General features: G+C 44.0%; 1 protein-coding gene and 1 pseudogene across 2 annotated transcripts in view; both read left to right on the plus strand.

Annotated features, from left to right (window-relative positions):
• The window catches only part of LOC308067463 (cytosolic phospholipase A2 epsilon-like), a 43,190-nt pseudogene extending 35,511 nt beyond the window's left edge, over positions 1-7,679 (plus strand). The window contains exon 22 of the transcript XR_013931976.1: positions 4,189-7,679. The product of XR_013931976.1 is annotated as a cytosolic phospholipase A2 epsilon-like (transcript). The remainder of the gene's footprint in view (positions 1-4,188) is intronic.
• A 133-nt stretch (positions 7,680-7,812) lies between these two features.
• Positions 7,813-24,781, plus strand: part of EHD4 (EH domain containing 4) — a 30,908-nt gene continuing 13,939 nt past the window's right edge. The window contains exons 1-3 of the mRNA XM_080394815.1: positions 7,813-8,129; positions 15,096-15,272; positions 20,012-20,109. Coding sequence (XP_080250941.1) covers positions 7,897-8,129; positions 15,096-15,272; positions 20,012-20,109 — 508 coding nt within the window. The 5' untranslated portion in view covers positions 7,813-7,896. The remainder of the gene's footprint in view (positions 8,130-15,095; positions 15,273-20,011; positions 20,110-24,781) is intronic.

Below are 24,781 nucleotides of genomic sequence, written 5' to 3' on the forward strand. Positions count from 1 at the left end.
AGAACACTTATTTTTCAATCACTTCAAAGCGCCACAGTATACTGAAAACCAAAAGTGCTAGGCTGGTATATGGTACATTAAGTTTAACAACGGAACAAATGCAGAAACTATTGTCCCAATTGCATTCTTTTCCTTTTTTTTTTTTTTTTTTTAAAGTGAGTCATAAAAAAATCTATGGTACTTTTGCTTTGTAGATGTTCTGGATTGAGTTCATTGCACATTTGAGGTATCCGACTGGGGTTTTGAACAGGATTCAAATAGTCTAAGAGTATTTACGCAGGTACACACACCAGTCTATTCCAGATCTTACCACAGATCAGATAACAGAAAGGTTGGTTTCTGCAGTTCCTTTTGTAGAAAGAATTAGAGAAATGAGAAAAGGAGAAAGAATTAGAATAGGAACTAAGAATTAGCTTTTGTACCGCTCCTCTGTACTGCTCTGTGAGGGAGTTGGCCTCCCCTCTCCCCCTCAATAATTTCCAGAATCTGGGCTGTCATGTCTAACTCAATTATCTAAGATCGGGTGTACATCAGGTGATGTGCAGATGCTACAAGTCAACATAAATTATCAGGGAGTCCAAAAATGGGTGTTACCAGATATGTAGACAATGTATATGAAGATCTGCACGATACCTACGTGTTACATACACTTGAGGCAAGCCTGTGCTGCCCAACCGGTTCAGCTGGTAGCTGCCAGCTGAGACTGAATACAGAAAGAAGGGGCCCTTGTTGGGTGCCCACAGGTGAAGTGTCGCCTGAGCTGATGTGGAAGAGCTCGGCCCATGCAGGTTTTTGGGAGGGTTGCTACCTCACTGCTGAGACCTGACCTCCACAGCAGCGGGATGGATGCTGCAGAAAGTCCTGGGAGGCTGGGAATGGGTGTCTTCCCTTTGTCAGTGACAGGCAGAGATCATCTTAATTTATAGTGCTTCAGTACCATGCCCTGGCCCAGATGTAAATTGTACAGCATGCACTTTAGTTCAATCGCATGGACGGGTGGTTTTTCCTTAGCAGCTCATCCATCAGCTTGTTCAGCAAAGGGAATTTAGAGCCTGGACAGTAAATGAGCAAAACTGACACATGCAAACTGGGTTACTTCTGCAGTGGTCAGACTATTCCATGACCAAGTAGAAGGGATTCTCTGTGTGAGGCTCAGACTGCTCTAGGAGAGCCTGCTTCAGCAGGGGTTGGACCTGATAGTCTCCAGAGACCCCTTCCCACCCCGACCAGTCTGTGATTCTCTGACTGCTTCACTTGAGTGGTACCAGTTCCTTGTCACTCTGTCTGCAAAGCCAGAGGAGTGCATCTATCAGACTTGGAGAGACCATTGGAGTAAAACCAGAATCCTTTGATCAATGTTGTTAGACCAACGTTGCTACAGAAGATTCCCCAAATGCATGTGGTCCTGTCAGTAAGAGACGGTGACTTTTCCCAGTGCCTGCTCCCCTGCTTTGGTACAGGTGGTGCAAGTGCCTGTGACTGGGGGGGGTGTGATTGCACCCTGTGGTAGCACCCTCTTGCTGATGTGATGGTCTCACTGAAGGCTGATAGAAAAACTCTCTTGTCTCTGATGCTTTCTAATCTGTGATGAGGAAGGATCAAGTGTTATATTTCCTGCCTGTGTTAACCAGTGTTTCTACCCCTGGCAGTATTATCTACCATTTCTGGCTTGTTACTGCTCTCTTTACCTCATGCCAGCTGTTAAAAAGTCAAGGGGTCTGTGGGGGGAGGATAGGGAAGGAAAAAATATGCATGAGCCATGTCAGGCTGTCCTGGTTTCAGCTGAGATAAAGTTAATTTTCTTCCTAGTAGCTGGTAAAGTCCTGTGTTTTGGGTGTAGTATGAGAATAATGTTGGTGACATATTGATGGTTTAGTTATTGCTAAGTAGCATTTATACTAAGTCAGGGGCTCTTCAGTTTCTCATGCCCTGCCAGTGAGCAGGCTGGGGGCACAGGGAGCTGGGAGGGGACACTAGCGGGACAGCCCACCCCAACTGGCCGAAGGGATATCCCATATCATATGACACCGTGCTCAGCATATGAACTGGGGGGAAAGCTGGCCAGGGGCTGCTGCTTGGGAGCTGGCTGGGCATCTGTCAGCAAGTGTGAGCAATTGCGTTGTGCATCGCTTGTTTTGTATATTCTAATTCTTCTTTTTATTGTTGTTATCACCATCGTTATTATTTTCTTCTTATTCTGTCCCATTAAACTATCTCAACCTGTGAGTTTTCCCACTTTTCTGATTCTCTTCCGCATCCCGCTGTGGGGGTGGGAAGCGGGTGAGCGGCTGCGTGGGGCAGAGTTGCTGGCTGGGTTTAAACCATGACATAGGCATATAGGCCAGCACAGAGCAGCGGATCTCATCTTCAGCTTTCTGGCCAAGGGGCGGGTTCCTCAGGTTTCTTTTAGCAGCCAAAGGCATATACTGGAGTCTAGGAATCTGCAGAATCTAACCAAATGAATTGACCTCTTCCCTTCCAAGAACCTGTTTACTCTGCATACGGACAGGTAGATGCAAGTTGAGCCTGCCTATACGCTGTGTCCTGTCAGTGCAGAGCCGAGCAAAAACCCATACGGCCAAGCGGGCGGCTTACGCTCTCCCAAGTGCAAGCAGAGTGCTTGCTTTGCAGAGTTCAGGAAGGCGAGTTTGCCTGCTGTACACTGAGTATATCACGGAAAACATAGCCTTAGCTCAGAGGGTGCGTGTCGCACCTATGGAGTTTAGCCTACAGGTGTATTTTCACCAAGCCAGGAAGTGGCAGTGTGTCTAAAACGGCAGCTGAATCGGAACCACTCACGGTGCCACTGTCCAGAGCAGATGGCCAGGCCCAAGCTGAGATCAACTATTACTTAAAATCACAGATGACTTATGAAGATCCTAGAAAAGCAAGTTAGGAGGTGTGTTTTACACCTTCTGTGTCTATAAATTTGTTGAGGTTTGTGATTCCCAGGATAAGAGTCAGATATTTTTTCACCCTGTACCAACAACCTACCATGGAGGTCCCCTGCATGTGATAGCCTGCAAATAAAGTTCTGTACTAGCTTTGGATCTGGCTTCTGCTGTGAAATGAATTAGAATAAATGAGTTTATTGAATTTGTCTTCAGATCATAAGATGGGATGGATCTAATATTTCCAGAGATGACACTTGTGGAACTATATGCCTAAGTATTTTGCCTGGATCTGTGATATAAGTGTTGATTATCCTGGGATGATGAAATGGGCATGAAAAGTTCTTCCAGTATCCCTGCCAAATCTTAGTGATTCAGGGAATATCAGGTTCACTCTCACTGTTGAGGTTACACAAAGCCCATAGTTTTTTGTAGTAGTAGGTAGCTCAAGGAAATTACCATAAATATGTGGGCCATCTGCTTCTGGGCTATGTCTAGATAATGACTCTGCGAAGTCTCTCGGTTTAGATGATAGCATCTAGTTGTTTAGGTCTGTTTTCTGTATTTTTGCATAATTCTTCCCAGTAGGAACCAAGACTTGATGTAGCAGACTGTGCTAGAGCAAGTGCCAGATGGTGCTGGGTGAAAGAATACTTCAGGCTGCTGAGAAGGCAGGTGTACTTTTGGGAAGCTGGAATCACTGAAATACATGGATTTTCAGGAGCCTGTTTTCTGAAGGCATGAAAGGACAGTAGTGAGGAAAATAACAGGATGCAGAGTTGAAGCTGGAAGGCACAGAAAGTGGCAGTGGCTTCAGGCCCCTTGCCCAGAAAGAAACCGTGCTGCCATGAGGTCCTTGCTGCTATGGGAGAAGGAGAGGAAAGAAAGAGTGACTCCTGTTCCCTTGCACCTTGGCTAGACATGCGGGGTGCTGTGATGGCTGGAGAGAGCAGCAAGGCAGAGGCTGGGGCTGGGGAAGGGTCAGCGCTGAGCGGGACCTGGAGACCAGCCATGCCGGAAGCTTGCTCCGGGGCTCTAGGAGAAGGCAGGAGTCTCACCCTGCTGTGCTCAAAAAGAGGAGCTACTCTGCTTGTGTTGGTATTTCCAGGAGTACCGGGGACCCCCTTACTCGCCCCACCACCACTAGCTGCACCCCCTGCTGCCAACCAAATACCGCAGCAGTCAGACACCTGTGGAGGGAAGATTTTGGGTTGTGATCTGCTACCTGTGTGTGCCTGAGAAACACCCAGGCCCCACTGCTTTTTGCAAGTTAACTAAGTCATTGTTTGTCCCTTAGGTGTGAAACGTAGTCCCTCGGAGATGGCAGAGGGTGACGTTGATGTTGCCAATACCTGTGGTCCATATTACATTAACAATCTGAGTTATTCAGAGGAAGACTTTGACAAACTGGTGAACCTAAGTTACTACAATGTCCAGAACAATAAAGATTTGATCCTCCAGGCCTTGTGTACTGCTGTGGAGCGGAAAAAGCGGCATAAGAAAGAGCAACCACTGCAAAAAATACCTGATGGGGATGGTGTATATGTGTCTGATAGAGAGGGAACCCAGCATTTGACTGACTGCCCAGCACCAGGGAATATGAAATAAAATATCTATGAGTCCTGTTAATGAAGAAAAAAATAAAAAGGAATTTGATTAGGAAGTGAAGAAAAGCCAAAGAATGCTAAAGGTAGCACTTCATCATAGAAAATGCTAAAGCCTGTCTGTCAGTGAAGGGAATAAACACAAAACCCCAGAGTTCTTCCTTAATGAACTAATGTGTTTCCCTCGTTGACAACCTCAGGAGCATGGCTAGGTGAGGCTGTGCTCTGCTCGTGCTTGCAGAAGTGACCTTTCAGGCCAAGGCCAAAATCTGTGGACAAGGAAGCATGAGGAAGTTTACAGAGACTGTGTTTCTGCTCTACCTGTGCTATAAAAAGAGGATTGTCAGCCCAGAAACGCAGCAGAGAACAAAATCCATTGTCTTTAAAACAACATCAAGGAGCCCATTTGTGAACTAAGAAGTCTTTATATGAATGTAAATAAATATTAAACTATATATATTAAAACATTTTTGGAGTCAGAGTTACAGCAAATAAATACTTTTCACAGAAAATACATTTTAATCCATTTCTCTTAAGTGCTTCTTCCTCTACTAGCAAGACAATTAAAGGCAGACTTATTTCATAGCTGCTGAAAAATTACTGAAGAAGGAATTACACCTGCTCCTGACCTAGATGTGAACTGCCCCAGGATCCTGGGACCCCTTGAGTTTAGGATTACATTTAAGATGCATCTCTACAAGAACTGACTCGTGCTAACTTATTCTATTAAGCCGCACTTAAATGTTGTTGGTACATACCAAAGGCTTAAAGCTTTAAAGCTGTTGAGACTGTTACATCTGAAAAGACACAAAACCCACAGACAAAGCAGTTCTAAAATTGTATTATAATATCATTCATCCAAATGCGATTTTTTTAACTTGGAGTGGAGTATTGCACCTGAAGTTAGTGGAACATTAGCTTTCAACTTTCTGGTGCTTTGGTCCTTTCGAGTAAGCCCTCTGTGTTTTTGACAGATGGGATCCCGAGTCTTTTTATTCTTTTTCTAAATTAACTTTTATTTGATGCAATTTATTTATTTATTAGACATCTTGTATCTACAAGCCCGTGCTTCCTACATGCTTCCCTGCTGCTCAGGTCTGCTGTAGTAGCTTTTGTCGAGGGATCCTGTGTGGCCAAAAATGGAAGCCTTACAAATCCCTTTGCTCTCAAGGTCGAGGGTCTCCTCCTAGGCGGTGCACAGTACCGTAATCCTTCCATTTAGCCCTTAGGTCGGTGAACACTTACCTGTGGTGCATGCTACAGGAGCCTATACAGCTCCTGTGCGGGCTGTACGCCTGGGGTTTGCCTCCCGTGGAAATGAGAGCAAAACCGGCAGTCGTGCTGATGCATGCTGGATCTCATCGCAATACGGGACGGGATGGGATGTGGCCAGAGGGCACAGCCAGACCTGGGAATTTGGAATCACTCCCAGGTTCTCGTATATAGTTAGAGCTTTATTGTCTGAAGGGCAAAAATTATCCCCCTAGACAGCAGGAAGCATCTTGGCAGGAAGTCTGCAGACAAGCAGAGCGAGGTGTGTGAGTGCAAACAGCGCCTTGCCCTTCCTGCAGCCAGGAGGGGTCATGGAGAACAAAGAACCCTTTACCCCATTTCAAAAAAGCTTATGTGAAATAATGGTTTGGTGTCCCTGAGTTCTCCATGTTCAAGAAGAACACAGCGGTGACCAGAGGCGGAACAACTTCCACACGAGGAGTGAGTAGGCACAGAATCTGCAACCTAGAAAAAGGACAGCAGGAGTGAGAGGCAGAGAAGAGCAAGACCTGGGAAATCCGGAGTGCCCTGTGGGTGCTGAACAGGGAGTGGCCGTGCACCTCTCTTTGAATACAAGAGCTGGAGGGGATCAGACAAATTTAGTTACAGACCTCTTTGACAACGGATGTTGTTGTTGATAAATGTTTATGCGGTCAAAAAATCCTGATTGATGCATTTGCTGGAAAATATTTAAGGACTAAAAAAAATACAAGGGCTCCACATCTGCCTTGGTCCTGCACTGAATCACCAGCTCCCAGAGGCTAGGAGGACAGTCTGAGGGAATGTTGTCCCTGCCCTCTTTCTGTGATGGTCTCTGGTCATTAAATACTGGATGCACCAAAGATGAGTGGGTAAGCAGTCTCACCTCAGACAGCAGTGCTTAGGTTTTCCACAGCTCAGATATTTTTGCAGCTAATAAATGATCAGGAGTAGTCATCACTACTAAAGATGTGGTGATACAAGACTCATTTAAAAGAAATTACTGAAGTAAGATGGAGAAGATGTAAGTAACTGCAAGGACAACTTAATTACCTACGGATTAACCTATAGGGATAAATCATTAAAATGAGAGGAATACAAAACTGAACTATAAAAAGGGTATTTACCAAAAAATGAGGAAGCCAGTCAGCAAGACCCTACATGAAATGGTACAAAATCTTTAGACTCAGCATGGAAATTGCAACAAAAGAGTTGCAAAACACACGCACAGCTCGAAATAAAATGTGAAGCAAGGAACCAAGAAAAGGCAGTGGTGGAACGCTCAGGACTGAGCACTGTTAAAGCCCAACATCAGTTCTCTGAGGAACAGCATCGGGAGGAGGGACGGGGAAAGGGCACATCCAAACCTGCTGATGTATTTAGAAAAGAGCCGGAGCGTACAGAGAAGCTGGAAATTAGGAGGAAGAAAGGTACATAGCTAAAAATGTGAATCAGCAGATGTGCTGGAGCAGCAAACAGGGATTTCAATCATAAGGATGTTGCAGAGGAGCCACGGACATGTGTGTAACACAAAAGGGACACTTAGAATTTTTACACACAGATTCAGCAACAAATCCCCCTCATTTTCTTTTTTTTTTTTTTTTTTTTTTTTTTTTTACCCGGGAGTCCAAACTTTTGGGTTGAAGTAGTGAGTGAGCACACAGACTTCTATGTCGGAAAAAAAGATGTTCGCGTTACTGATTTCTGCACGGTTCTGGGGGTACGGTCCCGACCCCGTTAAAATCTCATGTAATCCCAAGGAAAAGGCGGGGGCCCTCCCTCGGGGCTTAACGCAGCCTCAGGGCCCGCGGCTGCAGCTACCGGGGCTGCCGCGGGGAGCGGGGGCTCGCACGGGGGGGCCGGCCGCCTGGCAAGGGGCTGACAGCTCGGCGCTGAAGGGCAGCGGGGCCGGACCTGTGCGTGCGTGGGCAAAGAAATCAGCCCGTCCGCAAAGGCTGCAACACACCCCCCCCCCCCCGCCCCCGAAAACCCCAGCCCCCACCCGCAGAGCCCCCGCCCGCTCGGCAGCAGGGGCGCGGCCGCGCACAGACCCCGCCGCCGCCCCTCCCACGGCCGGTGCCGCCCCGCCCGGCCCGGCCCGGCTGCGTGCCCGCGGCGGCAGTGCGGCGGGCGCTGGCGGCGGCGGCGGGATGTTCAGCTGGCTGGGGCGGCAGGGCGGCGGGCGGGAGCGCGGCGGCGGCGACGTGGTGCAGACGGTGACCGGGGGGCTGCGGGACCTCTACCTCCGCAAGCTGCTGCCGCTGGAGGAGCACTACCGCTTCCATGACTTCCACTCGCCCGCCCTGGAGGAGGCCGACTTCGAGAACAAGCCCATGGTGCTGCTGGTGGGGCAGTACAGCACCGGCAAGACGACCTTCATCCGGTGAGCGACCCCGCCGCAGCCCCGCGCCCCCTCCCGCGGAACGCCCGCCGGCCCCCCCCCGGGAGCGCCGAGCGGCCGGAGCGCTGCCCGGCAGCCGCGGCGGCGGGGACGCGCCCGTGCCCCCGCGGCGAGCGGGGCCGGTGCCGGAGCCCCCGCGCTGGGCCGCGGGTGTGCGCCGCGCCCCGGGCTGCCGGCACCTTCCGGGCGAGCGGGTTCTGCCGGGCCGGCGCCCCGGCGGGAAGCGCAGCCTGGGCGGCTGCTTCCGCCCGCCTCGCTGCGTGGAAACGCCTCGGCCGCTGCCGGGGGAGCGGGCCCTCCGCCGAAACGGCGTGGCTGCCGCGGCCGCCGAACCTTCTTTCCTTCTTTCCCAAAACTAGTCCAGTGCGTCGGTTGGATGTGAAGGCAGGAGAGAAACGCGACGACAATTTTGGGCAAAAAACCACACGGTATCTGGGCGGTCCTTCTGCCCCCCCCGACGAGTGCCGCCAACCAGCAGTATCACTAATATGGCAACTTCACGCCGCTGCTGCTGTTGCAGGATTTTCTCCGTCCCGGCTTCCTTCTTGCCCAGTTTGTTAGTGACCGATTTCAGGGGGCTGAAGCGTGCCTCGGGTGTTAGGAGCTTGTGACTATTTTGCACGTATTTGAGAGTGTTTGCCTCTCATCTACCCCTTAATCATCAGCCTCAAGTTACACAAAACTCTGCAAAAGATACTGAGTGATCACTTGGACCAAATTTTGACCTACTCATATCTGAAGCTCGTTACAGTTCTTCTGTAAATTTTACAGTGTTTCTCTTTCGGTTCCAAAGGTTATGGGGAGCCTTGCCCTAACACAGCTTTCGTTTTGCAGTGCAAAAGGCTTGCCACCCTCCCCCCCCCCCCCCCCCCCCGTGTTTACCCTCACTCACCTGAGAGCTTTCAGCTGTTTGCAGAGCTAATGGTGTTTCTTTTCTGGTTTTACAACTAGCTAATTGAAAGCTTGAAGTTGAACTTGGTTCTGTACTGATTATTGCTGAATTCCTGAAGTTAAAGTGGTTTCCCTCAGAGAACTATTTTAAAAACAGAAATTGGGCTGTAACTAAAGGAAAAGAACCTCAGTTTCAGGATCCCCAGAGGTAGTCACAGGAAAGCATGTGTCAGTGGGGAGAGTGATGTGGATTTTCCTAATGTTTCTGTAGCCATGCTGATTCGTTTTCTTTTCTGAAACTACATTTGCTGTGTTCGTCCGTATACGTTTCCAGGTAAGCGTTGTTACCTGGCTTACAGAGGCAGCGAGGGCACGGGTGTTAGAGGCAGGAGGGTCCCAATTCCGTAGCTGCCTGTCCGCTGCTGTGGCATTGGCAATTCATCTGAAGGTTTTTCCCCTCCTGCGAGAGTTTGCCTTGGATGAGAATGCATGTTCTTGATACATCCAAGTTTTCTGTCCTTTACAGTTGTCCATATTTGTCCTTTTTGTCCATATTGTGCTTAGAAATGTTATTCCTTGCAGTGCCTTAGGTGTATTTTCGGTACTGTTGCTTTGTGAGTAACTTGTTATCCCCTTAACCATAAAATACTGAGCCAATCACGTTGACCGACACTAACGTACCGTCTGAATGAGAAAAGAAGTTTCGCTTATCACAGCTATTTCCAGCTTTTTTTTTTAGCACTGGTCACTGTTGGTCGAAGATGCCCAGACAAACTTGACAGAGATCAAGCTTTCAAAGACGTTTTCTCATGCATTTTATTAAAATGCCTGACTGAATGGAGGAGGTGACTTTTACCGTGATGTGCCCTTCCCTTCACACACATACCCCTTTCTCCTGTCCCCATTTTCTGTAGATTGCAGAGTGGTTTAACCCCTTGTTAGGTATCAGAGAAGACAGGAGCTGACTGTTGAGCTGCATTCAGTAGTAGAACAGTGGTTACTGCTTCTAAAGGACTGCGGTCTGACCGCACCATGATGAACATTCATTACATCAGTGTTTGCTATAGAACAGATAATAATTGGCTGAATCGGCATGAGAAAATACTCTATTCAAGACGGGCAGCAACTTAGACAATAGTGTCACAGTGACTGTTCCTCAAAATCCAGTTTAGAGGAGAAAAAGAAAAGCAAAAAAAGGGAAGTGGTTGTATGCTGAAGGCGAGACTTAGGAGGGGATATGAGGAAAAAAATTACAGGATCCAGGTCAGCAGCAAATAAATTTCCCCTCTGGTAGGCTCAATTTCCCATGGGAAAAAATGTATACACTCTCAAGATTGCTATAATTCAGGTTTATTGTAGATAGTTTTTCTTAGAATGAAGTTGGACTATAGGGATTTTTTCCCCAGTAGCCTTTTAACCAGCAGTCATTATTTTAAATCTTAAAAGTGCTTTTTGTTCCACATTTCTCCTTTTCATAGTCAGGGGGGCATACTAGATCTGCTTAAGTGTTCACTGTTGAGTTTATGTGTGAACATAACAATTCTGTTTAGTTGACAAACAACTCATTTGGGATTTACTTTGATTTAGACATTATCGTGAGAGCTTCACATTATCATACCTCTGACACATCCACATCCACATCCACCCAGTTCCTTCCACTAAGTCTTCATGGAAAACACTGATCTAGCAATGAGTGAATGTCCCTAGGGATTAAGATATGCAAACAAACGCTTCCAGGTTTCCAGCAGCTCTTCTGTTTTTTCACTTTGCGGTGTTTATCCTCTTTGCACTTGGAACAATGTAGTGAAACTGGCCGGGGTTTCACCAAGGTGGAGAGTGGTGATATGTTATTCATGCATTTGACAATGCTGACACTTCAAACAGACAAATCCAGGCCCAAATGTTAATACTTGCCTGATTGTTTTTAATGGGGTGGGAGGCCAGATACTTATTTTGCATGTGAGCTGCTCGGCCTTGCAGCTTCTGTAGTTCTTTCAGTTCTGGCTGCTTTAGGGCAAGAAGCAGGGAAAGGAGGGACACGAGAGGAGAATTCTAGCGTATGAAAAAAAGATAGGAGCTGGTCAGTACCAGTGAGTCTGTAGTTGCTGACTTTTTTCTTTCCTTTTAACACTGAATTAAACTTCTAGTCTAATGATTTTTTACTGGGTAATAACTTTTCTATTTTAAAAGTGTGAGAGACTGACTTCTTTTTAAAAAGAGCTTACCAAGATGAGAAAAAACAGACGTGAATTCCTCAGCTTGCCAGGCTGTGCTTTTACTTTGCTCACAGGTATTATTCAGAGGTTAAAATGGTAAACTTGCTGCTGTTTAACTCGGCCTGAGCTGGGTGTTGTGAAAACACCCTTTTGTATGGCTGCACCTCTTTCTTCAGGGGGGAAAATGTCCCTCGGTTTCTTTGGGTGAAGGCTGGAACTTCTTTGTTACTAGCTCTGTGTGAAAGTTTTATTTATTTGGAGCAGAATTCTTACACAAAAGCAAACATCAGCTAGTTTTGTTGCGTTTAAAAAAACAATAGTGTGGAGGATTTGTGTGCATATGTAGTAGGGAGGTGAGCAGCCCTGTGAAAGGAGACCTGGGTTTGTCTCCCAGTGCATCACGGGGTGTCCCTGTGCAATGCCGCTCTGTCTGGCTCACCTGTGTTTATGCTTTAGTATGGCTTAGCGAAAGCACTTAGACTTAAGATATGATTACTGGTATCCGCAACTGTGAGTAATCTTTGCTATTTCTGGCGCTTTGTAAACCAGTTTCCTATAGTCTGGCTATACATCTTGCAAAGGAAGATAGATGAGTGTTTATTGGCAAAGCAGAAAGGTTATAGCCCCCAGGTGAAAACAAAGGGAGACAGTCAACAGGATGTCTGCTGTTTGATCCAGACTGTCTTTGGGACGTTTGCTATTTTTAAGCATTCTTCCTGTAAACCTTTTTGAACTCTCTCCCCGCTGAAAATCCAGGTATTTTCCTATGTTAATATAGCATACTGTACAAAAATCTTTGCAGCTTTTCAGTTTACAGAAAACTGCTCATCCCTTCTGTGTGGCTAAGTGAAACTGGTATTTTCAGGCTGAGAGGAAGTACAATACAACTTGTAAAACCACTGCTCAAGAACTAGGGTTTATTTTAGTCTGTGCTGATTGTTGGTATGCAACTGTGAGGCAGTCTTAATGGAAAATACCTGCCTTGCAGAGTGGTTCCTGTGTCTGTTGAATAGCTGTACCAGGCTCAGTACTGTGACTGTTTGGGGCTGGGGGGAGCTCAGCGCTTTGAGGGAGATCTTGCCTTCCTGGGGTGTCACCGCTATGAGCGCCTGGTTTTTAAAGCTGCGTCTGTGACAATAACTTGGAAGTTCATTGCAGTTCAGTAGTGCTTTGTTCTTGTTTAGTCATTTCAATAAGGAGCAAATCTGAATTTATACTTTGGGTTCTGAGCTGAAAATACAGATGTTGGAAGTACTGAAAGGTGTTCCATACATCCAACTGTTTGTAAATTCTGCAGGTAATACATGTGCAGCAACTTCATGAGTACCCCGTGAGATTATTTTTTTTCAGCCATCTAAAAGGCCACCACCACTGAATGTCCATAGCTGTGCCTGGCAGGTTCACAAGCTTATGATGGATAGCAATTACCCTGTTACCGTGGAGGTGTCTTATCCTGCATTCAGGTCCCATCAGGTAGTTTTCTGTGACCTGAGTTCTGGCCCTTCTCTTGTGTGCATTTGATTCAGTACAGTGTTCGTTCTTGCTGCTCTGGGAACTTCTTGTCATATGGGTTGCCACCTTATGAATTGCTGCCTCTGTCAGCAGAAGTGTGGGAATGACCATTCCTGTCAAGAAAATAACTTGGTTACCAGTATCTTAGAGATACTTTCCCTTTTAAAAGATGGGCAGTGAGGAAGAGCAGAATTGAGAGACTTTGGAGTGTTTTATCTTGGCAAGTTAAAAAAAAATCTTATTTTGGAAGATAAAAGTATAACTGATCTTTCAAAAACAATGCTGTGGATAAGTCCAGTCTGCAAACAGTAGTGGCTCTTGAGAGTTAGCTTTTGGATCCTGTTAGAGAGGGCTCTAGTCTGCTGTGGTGTTCCATCAGGAGGCAGGAGCACACTTCTGAGTGTTGGGGAGTTCAGCTGTTTGCTGTAACACCTGAAAGCCCTGGGTTTCCATGTGTAAAGGGCTCAACTGCTGAGCTGTCAAAACAGTTTTGTCTTCATTTTGTTACATGATCTACTTCATAGGATGAGGTGGCCGTTGCATTGTTCAGCAGACCCATGGTGGTTTTTTTTTTTGCTTTTGGGGAGAGGCTAGTGTTATTTCCCTGTTACTGTGTACTAGGTACAGCTTATTCTGTAAGTAGAACAAATTGACTTTGACATGTTCTGGCATGACTGTTCTTACGTGCCTCCTTTCTCACAGTTTTTAGCATTGGCTTTTTTTAAAAAAAAGTTTGTTTGGAAGTAGAAAACTGCAGGAAACCTCATGTAAGTAAGTAACTGTTCTATGCTTTAAGTCTCCCAGATCATAGGTTGAGCTGATGGGAGCCAGTTTGCTAAGGCTAGTGGAAAACGATCTTTGAAATGTGTAGTGTGTATTTAGTTCCTTAAATTCAGCTTCTGTGCCCTGATCTATAAAGTCTGTGAATGTTTGGGCACTGAATTTAAAGACAATTTGCAGAATGTTTTTTGCAGCAACAGTAGTCTGCAAGTCCTCTCAAATCAATACTGGTTTACGAAATGACAGCAGAACAGGCATAGAGCTGTTGGATTAAGGGCCAGAACAAACCTATTACTCAAAGACTGATGTTAATATAGATGTGCTCAAGCTTAATTAGTGCTGTCATTGGATGCAGGACCATCACCTGTGCCTGAAGAAGAATTCTCATTTAAATCCAGCTTTGATTATGTAAAAAATTAAATTATAGTTGGTTAAAATTGTGAGGAGTTCTTAAGAACTCCAGGATGACATGGAACTCATGGAATCAGTTAAGTATGAGAGAACTTTATTCGAGAATTTTAATGCTCCATGTAATGTCACACTACAGCATACTTGAAAACAATTTGGTCTTAGTTTTGAGGTGAACATTTTCAAGATGGTGCTGTTGTGAATGAGGACAGTAGCACTCATTTTTCTTAAAAAGAGGAGAGAAAAATATTTTTTCAGGAAAAACTTGCCCCCAAACTTTCAAGTTCAGCTGGGTTGTCTGCTGCTGTTTTTGAAAAGTGGCAGTTACCATAGTGTAGGCTGCAGGAGCGTTGTAAGGTGGAGGCTTGGGGCTGCTTTTGCTTCTCACTTGCCATCCAGGAAGGGATGCAGGCAGTCTTTTTCTGTACATCCATGCTCTGGTTCCATTAAGCTTTAGCATTTAAATACATTGTCCTTCATTTGAGACCTTGTTGTCTGGAAAGTTACGGCTTGGTGTATCAGACTTGACCCTGTGAGTATGTGCTCTCTGCATCTGAGTGGACTAATCAAAGGGAGATGCAAAATGGTTTCTGTTGGTGCAGCGCTGCCTGACTCAGTGCATCTTGGAAGTACTTTACTGTTAGGTGTCAAGTTCTGCAGGTCTGACTTAAGTTAACAATTACTTTTTGATATGCAAGTCAAAAGGAAAAAATCCTTTCCTCACTCCCAAACAGATTTAACTGTATTATCTCATAACTGTCTTATCTCTGCCTGGGTAAGATGAGTTGAAACTAGTAAATAGCATACTGAGTTAATCAAAGGGTTCGATCTATCAGCAAACTGATGCTGCTCATGTGCTGTTTCAAACCGCTCCTTTTTTAGTATCAGCAGCACTTGCTAGGCTTGATAACACACACAAAAGCAGCAGTGTCTTGTAGTGTAAACTACAGCACTGGGATCAAAAACTGAAATTCAGTTCTTCTTTTGTTCTCCCACCCAGTTAATGTCATGCAGGAAAAATGTACTTTTATTATTCTAAAGTGTGTGTATCCTTGAGTATTTTCAAGCAAATTATAGGTATTTGCTTTTGCCATAGTTCCCAGTCATTCATTCTGTTACTTTACGTTTTCCCCATCTTTAGATACCTGCTTGAACAAGACTTTCCAGGAATGCGGATCGGTCCAGAGCCCACCACGGATTCTTTTATTGCTGTGATGTATGGAGATTCAGAAGGAAGCATTCCTGGAAATGCCCTAGTTGTTGATCCTAAGAAGCCATTCCGCAAACTTAGCCGCTTTGGAAATGCTTTCCTGAACAGGTGAGATCTGTTTGCTTGCTGTCATGATTTTTATGTTTAAATTTCTGCTTGATACCATCTCCAAGCATCAAGGTTTTTTACTAAGCTTTTTCTACTGTATTTCTTGTGCACAGCATAGAATAAATATTCAAACACAAGCAGGAGTGGTGGCAGTTCATGTAAATAAAAAATAAAATAAAAAAAAGGCAGTACTAGGGTGTGGTAGCACTACCACAGATATATTCAGTTATCTGAACAGAAATCATTGTTAAAAGCAGTTCACAGAGAATTGCTGAAACGCTCCACCAGCTGACTTGTTTATAAGGCATTACACTAGCTGGAACTTAGGATCAGTTTGGGCACAAATTCTCCTGCTCAATAAAACTGATAGATGAGTACTATTATTAAAAACTACTGTCCAAAATAAGGCAAAAAATATTTTCCCTTTGCTGTCTTGTTCTTTTCTGCTGGTATCACCAGAGGTCTTGGTGTAGCTCTTTAAAATTGTGAATTGCTGGGATATGTAAAAAGGTCTAGAAGAATGGAGAGTATTTGAATACGCCTTCTGCATAAATACATACTCAACTGTTAAGTGTTAAATATTGACTGGCTTGTCTTCACGCAGTCCCATAGACCAGGATGATAGTCTTAGTTTCTGAATGGCTACTGCATATTTGCAAAAAAGGGAAGAGTTGTTCAGAAGCCGTGAGTTCTGCTGTAGGTAACTTAAGCAGCAGCCTAAATATTTCCAGTTAAAAGTTATTAATAACTTTGTTCACATTGTGTGAGAAATCCGCTTGTTTTTTTCCTGTATTTGACACCGAGGCCTGTCTTTCTAAGCCAATTAATCTAAATTGGTTCTCTTTTAACAATAAACTTTCCTGTTTGGCTGATAAACACTGGCATATGTGTTAAAAGTTCATCAAGTCTTATCTCTTGCTGTGCTTATTCACAGAAGAAAGTTCGTAGCTGCTTATAGTTGGCTTGGCTATCGCTTTGCTGAGAGATAGGCGTATGTACTGTGGGAAGCTGCAGCCAAGTCCCATTTTAATTAATAATTTTGTGGTCCATGATCCCTTTCTGTGAGATTGTTGATGAAGTCCTGTCCGCCAATCATTATTCTGTTTCTCTTTTCCCACCATTGTGCTCTGTGCACAAAGTTAATGTAATTGTACTGTAAATCGTATTTTGCACAATATTCAAGTACTTACACGCAACATGTAATAATGCTGTGTTTGGATGCATGGCATGCGCATAATTTTTTTGGCTAAATCATCTGTCTAGCTATTTGTGTCAGGTCCTGAATCTTAGGCAAGCAAGATTATTTGCTAGCTAAAAAGATGTACATCCAAAATAACTGCCCAAATTATTCCAGTTCTTGTGGTGACTGTGATGCTGTTACATTGCAGTGCTGTGAGCGGCCTGATCTTCCCCAACAGTCACATTCGCTCCTTAGTTTTGCAGTGAAGATCTAGGTGCTTATATTTCCCTAGTATCACCCTCGGTCTGCCACTCTGATCATACTGCTGCTTTTTAAAAACTTGTTCGCTCCTTTCTCTATCCGACTTCACCTAGTTGAAAATATCTTGGCCTTCAGTTCAGTATCTTTGAGTTACCTTCCCCTGTTCTTACCTGCAATGGTACTACATATTTTACTTTGTCTCCTCTCATTTGGCATGCAGAAAATCCTTTATACCCAATATTACATTTTTCACTCCTGTGTTAATAGATTTTTCCCTACGCTCTTTTTCTGACGCCCCCACTTTTTTTTTTTTATTATTTCCCAATCCTAGTGTTTTGCTTTATGGAAGAATTTAAGGCTATGGATGCTTAGACTGCAAAGTTTGGTGACCTTTTCATCTAAATGTAACATGAAAGGAAATAGTGACTGAGGTAATGGAGAAACTAAAAACAAAATAGCACCCATCAAGGCTTGTACTTACTAATTAGCTGTACTAATTTATTGATGTTACCTTGCCTCTTTTTTTTTTCCCCTGACCCCTTCGTATTTTCTCCTGTATCTCACTGCTTGTGATGGATGTCTCTGTAAGGCTCCTGAGTATAGAAACTTGTCTCTTACTTCTCCTGAGTACTTTTAAGGAAAGCAGGGGGTGAAGGAGGTGGGGACAGGACCTAGTGTGCCCTTGGATGCTAGTTAAAGTGAGGAAAGAATATTGCAGCATACCAGAAGATCACAGAAATAAGTTGGTGCTGCTGAGAAGAAACTCGTGGTCCTGCTCTGTTCCAATGGGTATCTGAATGGACACAAAAAGGAGTATAAATTTTTACTAGAGTCTTTGAGTCATCTAAAGTTAATCTAAAAAAAAAAATATAAAATCAACAGATGATTACAAGGTTGTTGATTTCATTTTTGCAAACAATGTAACTAATTTTTGCAAGGATAGACTATTACTGCTCATTTTCTCTAACGATCGTTTTATCATAACATGAAAAACATGACAGGATCAAAGGTCTAATGTGTCACAAGCAGTTACAGTGATCTCATTCACACAATTATTTTTGTAATGCGTTTTCTGTTAAGGTCTGTTGTCATTTAGGTAGGCAGTATGTAGTTTATCTTTTGATGATGCAGCACTTAAAATGACACTTCATGCAGGTCATACAGGAAGTAGTGGGTCAGAGCCAAGTCTCAATGTCAAAAAGAGATATTCAAATACAGCTAGGATTACAGTTTTAAGTTGTCTGAAATATTAGTTTGATGTAAGATACTTTTTTTAACCGATGTGTTGTCTTTACATCATGGATATATTCTAAAAGCTACAGCCAGGTAATTCTGGGTTTCCTTTTCCTATATACTTTCCTCCTCCCTTTGCCACTAGCGACTGCTGCGGAGACTGCATTTTCTTTACATTCTGAGGCCTGTAGTTCTCTTTTCTTACACTGTCTTTTCCAGCTGTCCCAGTTCTGGTGATGCCTAATTGGATGCAAAGGGAAAATACTGCCGTATTGTTCAGCTGAAATAATGGTGCCCGTCTTCCTATAAGATAGGTCTAGAAGCATCTCAGTGATACTAAACAAGCACTGGGCTTTCTAGGGTTGTAATAAAGTGATAAGAAAAAAACATATGTGAAAATCCAGCCTTCACACTTCCAAATTTATGAAAGCTACTTCATGTTGTACCTACTAGTGATGTGTTATTTTGGTAATGGCTGACATCGTCAAATGTATTTTCTTTGTCCCTTATGCATATCCACTATACTTCCAGAAAATGTGTTTGCTTTAACGTAGTGTCTCCTTTAGGTTTTGGAAAGTTCAAAAAACGTTATTTTACTCAATAGTACCTCACTGCTCTTTCAGAAGCATCTCTTAAGCTAGTAAAAAATAAGCCTTAGTGGAAGAGTTTGCTTCAGATGCGTGGTATTTTCTACACCTGGTGTTCCACTAAGAAATAAAAAGCCAAACCAAAAACAACACCCCAAAAGGAGAGTGCTGTTTATGTACCCTCAGGTTTAATCAGGCTGAGATGGCTGCTGCTTCCCCACCTACTCCACCCTGGGTTTAAGGGAGAGGTGTAGCTGATGCTGCTGTTCTTTTGTACCCAAGATGGGATGCTGTGTGCTTTTGTTCAGGCTCATTGCTACAAGGTCACCTGAAAAACAAGATGAAGCGAGGTGTAAGGATTATTTTACTCTTCCTGATTTCCGTTGAATCAGCTGGGTCATTAACCGTCCCACAGCAGCTTCCGAATTTTGATGTATCTTCCTTTTCTATGCCGTATTTGACTGCCTGAACTCTTCCCAACTCAGATTATTGCTGCTCTTGAAGTTAGTTTGCTTTGGCATGGCTAGAACCTGCTGCTGTGATGCCCTCTCGCTGGAGGTAACGGGCCTTCTGCAGCGCGAGGAGGGGCGGCCATCTTGTGGCCCCCGGGAGGGCCTTCAGCTGCTGCCAGGTCAGGCGATTAAGGCTTATGCAAATCTCCTGCAGGCAGCTCATGGTGAAGGGAGGGCAAGGTCTTCAGTCGTGAGCTATGCTAGGAGCATCAGGGCTGCTCAGATTTAGTGCCTGAGGTGTTCTGCACGGCACTGTGGGCCCTTGGGAACTGTTTTTCATAACACTACCACTGAATATGCCTCCCGCCACAGAGGCAGAAGGTTATTGTTTAGGGCATGCTGTACGTAATTGGAACTGCTGGCTCTGGCGGTATGAACGCTTTTGCTAGGTTTGTGGGCGAAGCGTGGTTGTTTTCAGTCCTTTCGTGAGCTCTGCCTGGGAGGTTGGCAGGTCAGAGGCGGGGGTGGGTCGGAGGGTGACTGCCAGGGGCCGGAGTACAAACGTGCTGTCAGTGTGGCTTTCTGCCTTGCTTCCTTTGTCCTTCAAATCTCTTCGAATTTGGGCAAAAGCTGTTGTACATGAAGAGTTGTTTCTTGTGTATACTAATTTTGGTCTGAGCAAAACATTTGTTTTATGGAGTCTTTTTAATGTAGCGTATATGGCCCGTGTTGTTGGCTCTTGCAAAATTTGGACTTTTATCAGCACTTAGACATGTGGCTCTAGAGGATTTTCCTGTGATTTGTTTTTTGTGAGAAGCTGTCTGTTTACATTTTGTTTTCTTAAACAAAAACAGTTACTGGACATATGGGTTCAGTAGGAAGTCAGAATTTTATTATTTTTTCTTTAAATCTCACTCGAGTCTTTCTAAAAGCAGGTACATAAAGGGGAGCTCTCAAGGGACAGTACATGTGAGCTAGAGCTCTTGTTAATGTTTTGTTGGGTTTTTTTCTCCTTCCTTCCTGCAGGTTCATGTGTTCCCAGTTACCTAACCAGGTACTGAAGAGCATCAGTATTATTGACAGCCCTGGCATTCTTTCTGGAGAGAAGCAGCGCATCAGCAGAGGTGAGTTGCAGGGCTTGCAAATAACTGAGCTTGCTATTTTTGCTGTATGGGACAAGTCATCATCCTAATCTGTTGGGGGCCTGTTTTAGTGGTATTGAGTGGTGGTGTGCCCCAAACTTTCTTACTACAAGGCCTATTAGACCCATGTTTTAAGGCTGGATGTAGGGTTTGGAATTTTTTCTCTTGAAAACTGGGGGGTGGGATTTTTATTGTCCTGCTATGGCTGCAAATGGTTATGGTTGCATGATCTGTTGAGAAAAATCCTTATTTCCATCATTTTAATTGCTTTCCACAAAGACTCTGATGTATACTACTGAAGCTAATGAAGAAATGTTTCATGATAGCTATAGCTCTTCAAGCTGGTCAAGTTTAAAAACTGAGGGGGTTGATCTATAAGAAAGTTGCTTTCATTGTAGGCACAGCTGCTAGTGTTGCTTCTTAAGGTTGCTTGGTCATGCCATAATATAATTTTCAGTCAAAAGAGTTAAGGTAGCAGGAGGAGGAGGGAATGAGAATATTTAATAAATCAAAAATGCTACAATGAACTGAACACTGTTTTTAATGTGCTGTTTTAAGAAATTAACCTGTCTTTGAGAAACTATTGAAACAGTGTAATGTAAATAACTTCTTATTTCCTTCAGCTGCATTTAAGTGCATGTCAAGAGATTTCTGTGAAGTTGTAAATGGTAGTGATCCATTATGTGGTTTATGCTGCCCTCTGTTTTCAGACCTTTGCTTAAGAATGGAAATGTGTGTTTCACATCTGTGGGAGGGGAAATAATCAATTCTTTAACATATCACACCTGGGATTTTTTGAGTATGAGTGCCATATATGGTACCTGTGCAAGCACAGTCTTGTCTTTACATTGCACTGACAGACTAAGAGACTAACTTCTTAGGACTGTAACGTAAACTGTGCTTGATTAGTAAACTGGCCTACTAGATGTTTCTGGATTCTTTGTTTAGTGACAGAATGTGAGTCTTTTGTCCTCTTTATTGCTTTTACAGTCAGGCAAGGTGTTCATCATGGCAAGAAACCTGTGTTTTCCTGTATGTGATATATTGGTGAACTCGTAGAGATGTGCTCAACATCTGTGCAATCAAAAGCCTGAATGTTGTTCAACCAGATCAGTAAAACAAACACTGCATGTTGGCACTCTTATTTCTAGGCACTAATAAACAACTGTGTAACTGATGATCTTTAATCCTGAAAAATCTTCTCTTAAGAAATTAAAAAAATGTTTAAGATGCAGGTAACACAGAGTGTCTGCTAAAATCAGAGATGTCTTAAATCTCCTACTTCTCCATTGTGCTTAGTTTTTCTTGGTGGAGGAAAAGGGAGCTGAAATCCACATCTTTCCCCCTCTCTGCTTGTTAAATCAAGGGAAAATAATGCTGGGCAGCATTCAAGAATCTGTTACCACTTTTGGAACAGCATGGAAACAAACAGGAAATAAGCAGGAAACTAAAGCATCATATTAAATATGCTGCTGAAAAAGTGAACAATTGCGTGACAAAATTCAACACCATTAGGGATTGCTGCGGAAGTCCCAGCCTTGACGTGTGGGACAGAGTTGTGTTTCGCTCCAGACAGTGTTTCACTGGTAGCCCTGCATTCCTTAAGGGACTGTGGCTCTTCACTGCTATCTAGAATAGCTCTCATGATTTAACAAAACATATGACTGCTGTTCCTTTATTGTTCAGAAATTGTGTTTCTTGATTGTTTGTGCCTTATCAATTGTTTCTATGGCCTAGCTGGCCTGGCCTTTGATATGGTGGATTTTAACCTAAGTTGACAAGTGCTCAGTGATAACCTCAAACTCTCACCTGTTTCATGGGCTTTAAATTGACTAGATTGCATTACATGAATTTTTTCCAATGTACTAAAGGTTGTCTTGAATACTTAACTTGGTGTAGTTCTTTCATCACAGGTGTGGTTGTCCTGTATGCTGTTAGCTTTAAGCAGTGTGGTTGTACCATAAATAAGGTTTTGGGCGTCAGCTTTAGAGCACTGTTGTCTCTGTCATGGGCTTGCAGGACAACTGCTGCCAAGGTTTAAGGTTTCATATACTTGGGCATCAGCATACCTGAAGTACCTACAAGTCGCTGTATCGACCTATTACACGCTGTTATGATTAGGCAGTACTGTGCTCACCCATGTCTGAAATACTGCATAGTCAGATACATTTCCTGTACACGACTTCTGGTCTGCTTGTGTAGTTTCCATACAGGTGGTTTTGTGGAGTACAGACACGACTTGTCCTGCAGTGCTGCACACAGCGAGGCCTGTGTGACCTGCTTCCTGCAGGAGGCTGAACTGACTTTAACATATTTATGCTAGAAGTCTAGTTTAGCCTGTTTTGAAGTTTGAATTGCATTGATTACTTTTTACATCACTGCGTGCAAATGTAAGCAGGATTCTACAAGATGTTTTCTGCTGTCCCTAAATATGTCTCTGTCAGAGAAGGTTCTTTGGTCCAGCAAAGCTTCTTTTTTTTTCCTACAAATTGTGTGCTGTTACCCCTTAAATTGACTAGCAACTTCTCACTGAAAAAGGTTGCAGCTGGTGTGCTCTGCTATGGGAACTGCCATTGCCTTTCACTGTGAAGACAATTACAGACTTAAACACAGGGATGCTTTTCTGTGCTTGCTAGGAAAGCTCTAAATATACAGAATGATTCTTCAGAATTTATTTCAGACAGTTTGACAATTTTTTATTTCAAAATTTTATAGTTCAGTAGGCTTTTTAAGCTTTTGGTTTCTTTCTATTTCTTTCTTAAACTTTTTTTTTCTTACGAATCTTGCTGCTGTTTTCTAAATAGTATATACAAGGTGAGATTTTTTTCATAATCCAGTAATGGAATATGACATTGAATAACACCTGATAAGTATTCTTAGATGCTTTCTATTCTGCATATTATTGGTGTCTGGTCATATTTGAGTTTTTAAAATACCTTTCTAGAAGTTTATCTTATTTCTAACATTTGTGAGCAGCAACTTCTCACTGGTGGTGTTTTAATGTGTTTGATGGAAGAATAACATTACAGGCCCTCTGTGTAAAACCTTCACTCTTTGCTGTTTGTGGGTTTTTTCCTTCTTGCCATGAGCAACTGCTTACCTGTTCACCTATGAATGGGCATTACACCTGTATAATGACAGAATTTGACAGGTATCACTAGGAGTAAGATGAAGCCTTCTGAGATCAAGAAAGGAATCCAATGTGTTAACTTTAAGTTTTAAAATGCAGGAAAACAGTAAAGGGACTATGTAAAAAATACAGTATATCCACCACTTCCCAGTGTATTTTATTTATAACTCTGGAAAGCATCCAGGCTGTGGATGAAGGAGTTGATCGCTTTCTGAAGGGTCAAGAATATACAGAGTGCGACATTCAAAGCTGTCTCTCTTGATGCACCTTTCCTGCTCATGTTGCCGGCAGAAGGATGTGCCAGAAGCTTCCTGCCTGTCAGTCCAGGGGCTGTGTGAGTGGCCGGAGGGGAATGTGCAGACGTGTGCCAGCATTGTCCCCAGTCAGACAATGCCCGTCCCTGTGCTGCTTCTGCAGCATCACTGCTGACATTCACAAAGCCCACGTCAGACAGAAATGTGCGTGTGGTCTGCAAGATTTGGAAGGAACAATGAGCGTAAGGAGAGGAGGAAGCAGCAGCGATGTCTGGCAGGGCGCAGGGAGGAACTGCTTTTAGAAAGGAGAGGGGAGGTTGGTTCATGATTGAGTGGCATGAATGCAAGGGTTTTAAGAAATATGGAGAAAGCTCAGAAGAAAATGGAGGATATGGTTAGCTTGTATTTTTAGAAACTGGAGTTACTCAAATACAGGTAATTTTCTCAGTTCAGTCTGGCTTGTGAAAATGTCATGGTTTAAGTAAGGTGACGTATGTAGCTGCAGCACTGTATCAGGCTTTCCCCTGCAGTGGGACACCACATTCTCCTTTGGATTACTTTACCAACAGGAGTGCAGTAAGAGTATTATCCAGGAGTGCTGGACTGAGACAGGCTTTCATTAATGGAACTGGAAACTTTCACCCTGGACAGCAAAAAGTGCATCTTTCTGTGTGGGACTGAGCTCCTTTTGAAGGACTGGGAAGTTTAGACACTCACCTGTGGCAAAGCATTAGAAGAACCGCAGGTCAGGCAGGGGGGAAAGGCTGCTCTTGTGCACGTCTGAGTTGTGTGTTGTGTCCGTGGTTGGTTGGTTTGTAGACAGCAGTGGCAGGTGGGATCACCCCAGGGCTCTGCCCACCTGATACATCTGGTAAAGTGGGTACTGTTCTCTGAGCTTGGAGGCCCCTCATCGCAGCATTCACGTGAGGTGCACCTCTCTCCTGTGCCAGCCCCAGGGGTGGAAGAACTGGACATACTGTCTGAGCTCAGAGAGGATGGGTGGAGCACATCAAGTCTCCCTTACTGCTTTCTGAGTTGCAAAGGCTTTGGGAGATGGTGTTAGGGCAAGTCTGAAATTACTCACCTTGCACCCACAAGGGAAAGCCTGCTGTTTGTTTAAATCTTTATTACTAACTGGCACTTAAAATTGACCCACGCTAGTACTGCACAGCGGCAGAGCTGTAGCTTTGAGTGTGACTGGTGTCTGTCCTGTACGGGGCTGGTACTTTGCCCTGTGCTAATGACACATGTAGGCTCATCATCATTGCTT

The sequence above is a fragment of the Falco punctatus genome, assembly GCF_963210335.1.
Source record: "Falco punctatus genome assembly, chromosome: 7".
Classification (NCBI taxonomy): Eukaryota; Metazoa; Chordata; class Aves; order Falconiformes; family Falconidae; genus Falco; species Falco punctatus.